Source organism: Ictidomys tridecemlineatus, chromosome 6 (assembly GCF_052094955.1).
Source record: "Ictidomys tridecemlineatus isolate mIctTri1 chromosome 6, mIctTri1.hap1, whole genome shotgun sequence".
NCBI lineage: Eukaryota > Metazoa > Chordata > Mammalia > Rodentia > Sciuridae > Ictidomys > Ictidomys tridecemlineatus.
In genome coordinates this window covers 195,944,117-195,955,709 of record NC_135482.1, presented here as the reverse complement: position 1 = coordinate 195,955,709, position 11,593 = coordinate 195,944,117, and the positions used below count along the sequence as shown (strand labels likewise).

At 42.1% G+C, this 11,593-nt stretch overlaps 1 protein-coding gene across 3 annotated transcripts in view; it reads left to right on the top strand.

Moving 5' to 3' along the window:
- Positions 1-3,228: 3,228 nt before the first annotated feature.
- The window catches only part of Nalf1 (NALCN channel auxiliary factor 1), a 552,008-nt gene continuing 543,643 nt past the window's right edge, over positions 3,229-11,593 (top strand). Inside the window, exon 1 of one of the 3 annotated variants that reach the window (XM_078016326.1) lies at positions 3,229-5,580. In XM_078016326.1, the coding sequence (XP_077872452.1) occupies positions 4,642-5,580 (939 nt within the window). In that variant the 5' untranslated portion in view covers positions 3,229-4,641. The remainder of the gene's footprint in view (positions 5,581-11,593) is intronic. The other 2 variants (XM_021729643.3, XM_005316993.5) reach the window with 2 other exon arrangements.

The following is an 11,593-nucleotide window of genomic DNA, read 5'->3' as shown; positions in this document are numbered from 1 at the left end:
TCTTAAAGAGAGGTTTACATTAGCAGACGATAGGGTGTTCATAAGCTTATAAATAAGTGTAGACTATTCTCTATTACTCTTTATATTTAATCCCTTAAAAATGTAAACAAGCTGATCACATTACTTGTAAATTATGAAAACACAAAATTCCATTACTAGATCAATATGAATGAAATAAAAATCTAGTGTCACTTGTGTGGAACATAAATATTGTATAGGCACATCCTCTAGGTTGTTCTTATCTTTGTGTACCAGCGAGTCATTCAGAGTGAACAAAGAAAATATCAATTTCATTTATTGAGTGGCCATATATAAGTAGTTGCTTTTATTGAAAAGAAGATGTTTCTTCTTGATTTTAATGCTTTCCTATTATAAAATTTGTTGAGAAAGACATTAAGAGGTAAGGAAAAAAATTTGAAAAAATTACAATTATTTGTATCATTTTATTACTTTATAATATGAATGCAGAATAAGCAGCCCATCTTCCCTCTAATGTGTTACAAATTCAACCACTTAAATAGGAATAAAAATACAGATTCTTATGAAAATAGGCATTATCAAAAAACTTAAGACTTTGAATCTCTGAAGGATGTATGCACTACTGTCTGAACAGTAAACATGGAGCCATGATATATATGCAGATCATTTCTGCAATGTTCTCTAGTACAAAGAACATCCTGGCACCAGATCCCTCAATATAATGTATTTGCAACTGTCTGCTATTCAGCAGCCTCCTGAAATATGCCAGCGCTATTAAACTTCTCTGTGCCATTAGTCACACTCCCAGGTAAAGCCTACGCAGGAGTTCTAGACTCCACAGCCTCTGTCTCCTGATAAATGAGACCTACATCCAGCAAGCCATTTGCTCTTCTTTTCCACTGTGCAATATTTTAGTTGATAAACTAACAAGAATCAACATTTTCTAATCTAGATAGCACCTCCTTTGAATATATTTCTCATTTTGATTGTAGCGAACAGTGTTGTTAATCAAAATGAACATTCAAATCACAATTGCAATTTCCTTAATGAATCCCAATTCTTTCAGTAGAAAAGCCATTCTCCTTTGCTTACTATGCGGCATCCTTTGGTCTCCTCCCTGACTCCTTCCCAGGTGTGTGACTCACTCTAACAGACAGCTTATCTGAATACCCTCTAGGGCCCTGACTCCATGAGCATTGTTTTTCTTCCAAAATTCCTTTTCTATTTTCTAAAATAATTCTTCCTGATCCCCACCAGTACCTCCAGCACCTCCCCATCCCTGGGTCCCTTCAAGATCCAGTTGGAGGTCAATTGTAGTTCCTCTAATTGATCCAGGGAAGTCATTGCCTTATGGTTGCTGGCCCTGCTTGGTTCCCCACCCCAGCCTTGGCTTCGGAAGTAGCACAGCTCTGTCACCTCAGTCTCCCCACTGGTCACTCCAGAACCATCAGGCAAGCAGAGGAGGAGTGGGTGTGGACAGTTCACTCTCCACGGCCTGTGCCTATTCTAGAATGTGCCAAGTCATGAGAAGCATTGGAGGTAGGCAAGGCCCAGGTTACTTAAAACAAAGCATTAACACAAGTCTGTTACAGATATCAGAAATCCCATTAAACACTGTTATTTTAATGCAGCATAAGTATCATTAAAATATTTTCTAAGCCATTATTTAGCTAGATTAGCATAATAATGAGATAAAATAACAGAGCCCTGCTTTGCTTCTTTCCCTTGTTTGGGAATTGTACACTTTGAATTTTACACATTGTTCACTTATTTCTCCCATTTCTAGATCTCTTTCTAAGTGTTAGGGTCACTTGGGTTTTCTTTTCTGAGGGGATCTGGCCATTTTTGCCCAGGCTGGCCCTCAACTCCTAGGCTCAAGGGATCCTCTGCCTCAGCCTCAGCCTCAGCCTCCAGGAGTTTGCATCACAGGGTGGTGCCACTGTATCTCGCTGAGGTGTGACCTCCCAAATTGCTCGTTTGCTTTTTATAATTTTGTACAATTTGTATACACTTCTTGTATAATGACAATAATTATGTGTGTGTGTGTGTGTGTGTATATATATATATATATATATATACACACACACACATATGGCGAGATAGGGTTCACATGTAACAAATGCAGTTGCTTGATAAATAAAAAGCTGGTTCATAATTAGTACTTTCGTTTGAATTATGGAGAAAAATTCTGATATTAACCAGAAATTCAACACATTGTAGTTCAAAGTACTAGGATGGCATACTTACACAAATGGTCTTCTTTTAGAACATTACTTGGCACTTCTATATAAATCAGCGGAGGAACTGAACCTAGCTTTTCAATAGTCATTACATATAGTTTTTAGGAGTTTACAATTTACGTGGGTAAAAATTAGTATATAATTTACTAGGTGCCGCGGAAGTGACCAGGTGGTTGAATCCTGCCCATTACGTTCCATTTAAAAAAAATACCCACATCTGCATCCCAACACCCATGGCGCTTCTAAAAGGAAAACTATACGCGCGACCAGTCCTTTTGGTTTCTCAGGTAACTTAGCACTAGGGAACCAGAAAAAGCTAGTGCGATCGAGCAACCCGCTGGGTTAGGGTCCTTGGAAAGAAGGGAAGGGGGGCGACCCTGAGAGTGCCGGGTAGAGCACATCTCGGTCCTGCGCCTGGAGGCGCTGCTAATGTGCGCCGCGCCTCTCTGGTCCCAGTGCGGCCTTCGCTCGCGCCGCGGCTCTGGCGGCCACCAGGGCGGAGTGCAGAGAATCTTCAGATCCAAATAGTCTGCCGTTAGCTCGCACCGTCCACCCTTGTGAGCCGGAAACGGGGGACCCCAGGTTTTTCCAGCGCATCTGTCACTTTCCCTTCTCAGAACTCCGAGAGCCGACGCTAAGGGGCACCAGAGCCTTGGACTGCGGCGCTTGCAGCCGGCAGCCCGCGCGCCGCTGCGGAAGTCCTGGGCGGCGGAGGAGCCCACTGCGTGGGGGCTGGGCGCACGGGGGCGGGGTGCGGGGCGGCCGCCCGAGCCGGGGCTGCTCCCAGGTGAAGGAATCCTCAGAGATTAAGACGTTGACCGCCGGGTCCAGGTGGTGCGGGTCTTTCTGCGTTTCCCCAAGTCTCCGAGTCCACTTCGAATCGTTTACTTTGGAAGTGGAAAACGTGGGCCAATATGGAACTATACACACACACACACACACATATATGCAGTACATATGTGGCTGCCGACATGTGACCATCTGCACAGATACACAGACACACACCGTCCCTTCCCGGTGATAGAATCAACCGGGGATATTTATCGCAGTGGGGGCTGTTAATCTTCCGTTGTCCAGGGACCGCGAGGCACATTCACAGTCAGCAAATGTCACTTCGTCCCTCCTCTACCACCATCCATTTGAAGGAGGCCATTCCCTAGTGGAGATGGCAACACCCGGACCCTGACCCCGCGGGGATCTCTGACCTCCCGCCCGCAGCTCGGACTTTTCTCAGAGGCAGAGGGTGGTCGATGCTGGAGACAGACCGCAGCCTCGGCCGCGCACTCTGCATTCTGACTTTCTTCAGTGACAAAAGAAAATAAAAAGTGGGGAGGGGACGGACAGGAAAGGCCAGCGCGGTCGGGAGCCGGGCGGGGGCCTCCGCGTGGGCCCTCACCCCCGCCGCCCCGCGCGCCTTCGCCCTCCTCCCGGGGCCGGGCTGCCGCCGAGGCGCCAGGATGGTGAGACCTCGGCGCGGGAGGAGATGACGCAAAATTCAGCGCTCCCCCCCAAAAAGTGTTTCTCCAGGACGAAGATGGCGGCAACTTAGCCCGGGGACTGAAGATGACTGCGGTCTCGGGAGGCCCAGTCCAGGCGATTCGGCCCCGAGGTCCGGGGGAGGCGGCGTCAGCAGTCGGAGCCCCGGCGGCGGCGGCGCCCGCGGGCAGACCTGCGGCTGCGGCGGCGGCAGCCGGAGCGCGGGGTGGGGGGTGGGGGGGAGGGAGAGCCGTGCCGGCGGCGGCTGCCCAGGCTCCGGACTCGGGCAGAGGCAGCGCGAAGTAGGAGCGGGAGGCGGAGGAGACGCGAACCGAGAAGGAGAGGAAGGAGGAGGAAGAGGAGGAGAAGAGGAGGAGGAGGAGAAGAGGAGGAGGGGAGGCGCTCTGGTCGCCGTCAGTGGGCAGCGGAGACGCGGCATGCCCCTGGCAGGGGAGAGCGGGTTGTCCTCAGCAGAGCCATGGGGACCCGCGCTCTGACAATGCCGGGGTGAGAGGAGCAGCGCCAGCCAGCCACCCGGCCACCTCCACCATCACCTCCAGTACTCAGCCTCGCCACCGGCCAGCACCAGCTCAGCCTCCTCCGCCTCTCCCTCTCTCCCTCTCTCTCCCTCTCTCTCTCCCTCTCTGCATTATTGTTTCCCACTCCACCGAGGATGGGGTCGGCAGATGATTAGGTCGGAAGCCAGTCAGATCTTCCTCCCAAGCCTGGTAATATTTATGTAGGCAAAGAGAGAGAGGGAGAGAGAGAAAAGAGAGGGAGAGAGAGAGAAAGGGAGGGAGAGAAAGAGGGAGAGGGGAGAGAGAGAGAGAGAAGAAACGGGAGGAGGGGATAAGGAAATTAAACCCTTTAAGTCAATGCATATTGTGGTGACACCCGCACAGGAGCCCTCACGGTGGAGTCGGCCAGGGCTGTGCGTTCCCAAAATATGACCAGGGGTGCTTGGATGTGTCGACAGTATGACGACGGCTTAAAAATCTGGTTGGCAGCACCCCGGGAGAACGAGAAACCGTTCATCGATTCCGAGAGGGCTCAGAAATGGCGACTGTCTCTGGCATCTCTCTTGTTTTTCACAGTCCTGCTCTCTGATCACTTGTGGTTCTGCGCCGAGGCCAAACTGACCCGGACCCGGGACAAGGAGCATCACCAACAGCAGCAGCAGCAGCAGCGGCAGCAGCAGCAGCAGCAGCAGCAGCAACAGCGGCAGCGGCAGCAGCAGCAACAGCAGCAGCAGCGGCAGCGACAGCAGGAGCCCTCCTGGCCCGCGCTCCTGGCCAGCATGGGGGAGTCCTCGCCCGCCGCCCAGGCACACAGACTCCTCTCCGCCTCCTCGTCCCCCACCCTGCCCCCCTCCCCGGGAGGCGGCGGCGGCGGCGGCAAGGGCAATCGAGGCAAAAATAACCGGAGCAAGGCTCTTTTTCTAGGAAACTCTGCCAGACCCGTGTGGCGCCTGGAGACTTGTTACCCCCAGGGCGCCTCCTCGGGCCAGTGCTTCACCGTGGAGAGCGCGGACGCTGTGTGCGCCAGGAACTGGAGTCGGGGGGCGGCGGCCGGGGGGGAGGAGCAGCAGGCGAGGGGCGAGCATCCAACTCCGCTCTGGAACTTGTCAGATTTTTACCTTTCGTTTTGTAATTCCTACACACTTTGGGAGTTGTTCTCGGGGCTGTCCAGTCCCAACACTTTGAACTGCAGTCTGGATGTGGTGCTCACGGAGGGCGGAGAGAGGACCACTTGCAGACAGTGCGTCGCGGCTTACCAAGACTACGACCACCACGCTCAGGAGAAGTACGAAGAGTTTGAAAGTGTGCTCCATAAGTACTTGCAATCAGAGGAGTACTCGGTGAAGTCGTGTCCCGAAGACTGTAAGGTAGGAACAGTGGGCTTATTTATTTTTTTAACCTCCTTTTCTGTCCCTTTCTATCTCTGTTCACTCAGTGGATGTGTCAGAGTTTTGAAATATTTTCTGGCTCTGGCTTTGTTGCTCCAGTCGTTGTTTTACTGGTTAAAAGAGCTTGATTTGCTGCTCAGTTAAGAATTTCTGGTGGCCTGGTGTCTTCCTCTGGGGATCCTTGGAGGATCAGGGAAGTCCCTGGTCTTTTGAGATTATGCACCCATTGCTTTAACTATTTCGGTTACATATTTTTAAAAAAATAGAATTTGAATAAGGCTTACCAAGAAGACTGGACTGCACACTGGTGACCACAGGTAGTCAGAAGAGTCAGAGACTGCCATGCCTGGCTTGGCCTGTGGACCTGCACATTGAACCCTAGTGCAGTGACGTCATGAAGTTGGTTGACCAGAGGAGCCAGAGAAAGTGTGGTTGTTTATGTAGGACAAGCAACAAAAACATTTACTGCTTTTACGGGGCATTTTTTTCTTCATCTTTGGAAAGTCTGAGGCCTAGTTAACTCTACTTAAGTTTCCTATCTTTTCTTAACATTTGCATAATCATTGATGTGACATTCACTAGGCATGGAAAGTTGTAATTAAATATCTAGTGGTTGATTAACAATGTTAGGTTATCAATCAGACACATTTTTTAATTACTTTGGATTTTCCAGGGTAACTAGTCTTCATAAGTATTAAGTGGAAAATCTTTGGTGCCATGAATTAAAAATAGGCTGAAATATCTAGTAGCCTATATTCAAGCTCTTCCTATTGAATACAACAAGGAATGTAACCTTTGCTGACTGACAAAGAAGTTTGTGCAAGTTGCATTGGTCTAGGCAAGCCTAGGCTAGAGGTGTTGCTGTCCATGGTGCTGAAACGAGATTTTCCAGGGGAAGTGTTAAGATGAAGATACTGCAGTGACCTCTGGTAGGGTAGAAATGATGACAGAATCTCTACAAGTCTCAGTGTTTTCCACTAGGGTAATTTATTAAACAACACAATAAATATCATTACCTTTCAAAAGAAGTGAGACAGCACTGTCTGTCTCTCTTTCTATTCCCTACTTACCCAACCTTACACACAAAGGGAACAACTGTCCTTCTTTACCTCTAACCTGCTATGCACCTGGAAATTGTATCCATGATAGTATAGATAAAGGATTTGCATTGCTTTTCCAAGAGAAGACTTATTTCAGTAATAGGTATTTGATACCTATTTTAAATAAATATGGGTCAAGGGCTGCATTTTACTTCGGCTTGATTAGTTGTGCTTTTGACAATTAAGCTAACTTCAATCTGACCTGGTTTTGGGATCATTTCTTAAGACTAGAAGCATACATCTTAGGAAATAGTAATTCTGAGTTTATGGCATTAACTGGGAATGCTATCTTGCTAGATAAGTGGGTCTCAGTTTTCTATAATACCATTATTACTCATGCCTAGAACTTAAACTCAATCTTAATGACAGAAATTAATAATGAATGCTTAGTGTATTTACTGTGGAGCTTTTTATTTTGACAAGATGTGTTGCACTGAAAATATAAAAGGGAAGGAAACTGCTGTGTGTGAGTAATTCTATTCCTAAAACAAGGTTGCAGAGGTTTCAATATTGATAGATTGAAGAAGTTGTTTGTGGTAATAATTTGAACATGCCTGTTCCCTTGAATGTAAGCCCTCATAGAAATTTCTAGCACTTTAAATTTGCATAGTTCAGTATTTCAAAGATAGTCTGTGTTGTCAAGAGACTGCAGCATATTTTTCTATACGTATATCAGATTTATCTTTGTTCAAATGTCCACACAAATATGTTAAAATGCTTATTTTCTTCCTTGCCTAAATTATTTCCCAACTTGATGTTTAAATTGTGATAGCTATAAGACATAGGATGAGTTAGATTTGTAATGTTATGAACTACTTCAGCATCATGTTTATGTAGAAAGTAGGAGTAGTTAGCTGTATACACAAAGGCACATTACCTTTAAAAATCTTAACTTCTTTAAAAAATTCTTCACGTTGAAAAGTAAAATATAAATTTTTTGAATTTTCTCCTCACCAAGACACAGAATTTATTGCCTGTGTGTGATGTCTTGTAGGTATTTCTTTGCTGTAGAGGTTTTTGTGGATTTTTGTTTGTTTGTTTTGTTGTTGTTGCTGGTCATTTGGAAATATTTATTTATTACACGGTAGCCATTTAAAATATATAAATTTAAATTTAAAGTGTTAGTGTTCTTGGATTAAGGCTCAAAAATCAATTGGTTATATGTAGAAATGAGATAGAAGCATAGTTCCTTAGTTTAATGCATAGTTAATCTATGATTCTGAAAAAGCCACAAATGTGTCTGCACCCAAACTCTGTCATGTGGGTTAAAATGTTACTTGTCGTCTTTGAAGATTGTGTCTGAGTTTCTTTATCAATTATTTCAAACATAATTATAATTATAAAATGACTATCAAACAGAGCTTCGTTACAGATAAAAGTTCTGGGACAGGCAGGTAGCTCAGTGGTAGAGTGCTTCAGTGGTCTGTCATGGGCAAGGCCCTGGGTTCCATCCCAGCAATATGCCTCCATCTCCCACTAAAAAAGATTATTTCTATGAAAATTTTTCCATTTTTAAGGAAGTTACAAAGTCATGGAATACATTAAAAGTAAATGCATTATATTTCTGTAATTGGTAATACATTCATGAAAAATTCAATAGTTTATAAATACATTGATTAAAATTGTGGATAAGATATGTAAAATTATGTTAGCATTACAAAATAGTATGGTTAACATTTTAGGAAAATATATTAATATATTAATGTTTTATGCCCATATATAACCAAATAATCGATTAGTTGCTAGAATATATTTTACTTTCTGTTTTCATATTCTCTCCCTTCATTAAAACTTACCATATTCCACATATGTATCAAAAGAAAATGGATTAAATTTACTTTTGATTTAAATTATTTTAAATAGTTTCTGACCACTTTTTCTTAAAAAAAAAAAACTTAAAATATATCTAATAGAATCATGGTATCTGAATTGCTAGTAATTTGAGCTCCAATAGAGCTTATTTACCATGGTAATCCTTTATATTATACCACATTATAGGAATAATTCACAACCAAGAATACTTGTAGTAATATAAGAAATAACTGGTTTAATTTTTTAAAATATAAAAATTTTCATATATGAAGACATAAAGAACAAAAATACCTGTTGCATATATCACTTATACTATAGATTTTAACTTGATGCATTTTATAATGGATAGCAAAAATTATAACAGTAATTTTTCTTTTTGGTTGCAGTGTTATTCAAAACAATGTTTTGGTATATAATAAGAATCTGACAAATCTGTCAAAATCTTCAAGTTGGCAGGCAATATTAAAAATGTAATATTTTAAGCTTCAAAATTACAAATGTATATTATTTTTAGGCTTGATTTTTACTTAAATAAGGATTTTTTTCTTACATATGTTAAGCTCCTGAGGAAGATTACAAATAAATGTTGTAAAACATAGCATTTATGAATATTCTTTTTTGTATTATGGGTAAACTTTTGTAGTTACTGAGGTTTTCCTTACGGACTGTACCCTCAGATACAGATACGTGGTGAGAGAACATGGATTTTTAAGGTTAAATTTTTACATAGGTCATTGTATCCTCCATAGCTTCCCTATATCAGCAAAAACTCTAGTCTTTATGCTCCATAAAAGTATTTCTATAGCCTCATCTCAAAGAAGGTTTTATTGCTTATTTATATTTAACAGACACTGACCACAAGGATATGATGTGAGTCTTAGGCCTCTGTAACTCTTCTGATACTTGCAACATTCTGTCTTTTGGTACGCACTCTTTACAATGTTACCTGATCTGAAAATGCAGAGTTTGGGTTACATAATGTGCAATTAAAAAAAAAAAATCTTAGTTCTTAATTATTTTAGTGTTATGAACTTTAGATTCCATATTTTTATATAAAAAAATAAGATTATTCATATTTCTTTTCATTTAAATTTTGAAATAAATATTTTATTTTGCTGCTTATTTTGTACTATTGTACATATTAGGTCACTGCCCAGAAGTATGAAGAACACATCTACAGAGATCTCTTTCAAATTCTGCCACTTGATTATTTTCAAATTATTTGTAGTTGAATGGTTCTCTACAGAAGGCAACAGTCTGATCATGCAGATGATTAATCACTAATAAGGTTATTTGTAAGACCAAAGACAATAACATATTTTTATGACCAAGATTTATATCTCTTATATTTTTTGCTCAAAATGCAACTGCTAATTTGTGATCTGTGTTTTGCTTTTATAGAGAAACACCCCAAATTTTGTATTAATAGTAGATTTCTGTTGTATTACAGATCAAAGAATGAATATTTTTACTTTGGACTTGTAACTGGGTCAAATTAGTAGCTATATAGGGCACAACCTACTTATCCAAACCTAAGGTTTGAAAGCTTGCAGATATATGTTGGTTTTAATCACCTGTATTAGATGAGGTCAGCGTGTGCCTATTCAAGGTGAATTAAAGCATAGAGGAAAGACAATCAATCCAGCCCTTAGTCTCAGACTATATACATATAAATCATAATCCATTTTCTTGTTAGGTTTAACATATGAGAACAAATATGCAGAAAACTATCTCAAATAAAGGACCATTTGGGTTTGAATTTTCTGAGGTATTGCTTTTATTTTATCTCTCAGTTTGAAAAACCTTCATCTGTGTCAATCTCACAATGACTAAGCACCGACTCTCTTGTTTTGTGTATTAATTCATATCATGAAGCAGTTCCTCAAAATAGGGAACTCTAGAACAGTGGTCCTTGGGGTCACAGTGGAGTATCCTGAGGAGTCTTGGAAACAGCAAGGCCTGGGTATCCCCAAACCCAGAGATTCTGATATCATTGATCTGGCTTGAGTCCTGAGCCTCAGTGATTCCAAGGTGCAGCCAAGATTGAGAAGCACTTTCTGGTTGACAGTGACAACCATTGTGGACAGACCTTTTAGGTCCCGTGTCTCAGTTTTACATAATATTCCGTGTGCCAAGCAGATGAGAATAGAACACAGACATATTTTGGAAGAGTGGAGACATCAATTAGACAGGCAGAGGGCTTGGGGCAAGTATGGAGAGACCAGAAGTGCGGACGGAGAAGGTGCTACCTGGGCACCAGCAGGAGGCGATGTGCAGGCAGAAAATTTGAGCACGAGGAGATGCACATGTGGAGGACTAGAGGTTTGACTGTTTGAAGTGGGGTCTGTTGGCTGGGTTTTCTGTTTCTAGCAGGACCCACCCATGACACTGTGTCCCCATATTGCCCCAAGCCCATGAGCACAGAAATGGATGTTTCCCTGAGACAGTCAACTATTTGATGAGGTACCCTGCCTTGCTATTTTTTAAATCTATGATTTTTATCCTATTTGAAGAGATAAAATTTAGATGTTTTCAAAATTGTCTATTTTTAAGAGAAAACCTGTTTTTTTTTTATGGTTTCACCTGATTCAAGTCTAGTCCTTCTTCATGTATTCACTTCATTAAACCTTCTCAATTTTTTTTTCATTGTATAGATGAAACTATGTTTCTTATAGTTTTGTTTTTAATTATCTCTATAATACTGGAACCACAAGTTGACTTACATGTTTTTGAAGTTTCAGGGTGCTAACTAGTCATGGATTATTACCGATCAATTCAGGAGTGATTTTAATAGGACATTAGTGGTCTTTTTGGAAATCGATGTAAACAAAACCTCTTTTTAAAAGAATTATGTCACAAGATACTATGAAAAGTGAAAACTAAGTTTCATATAGTAAGACATTAACTATAGTCCACGTAGTAGAGTTTTCTTCATGAAATTCATTCTAATTCTTTGGCATTCAAAACAAGAGATGGCTAACATGTTCTTTTTTCTTTCTTTCTTTGTCTTTTGATAAGTGGTGAATGATTATACTGTGAATTGTACTAGAATGAATGCAAATATCTAACTCTTGGGTATT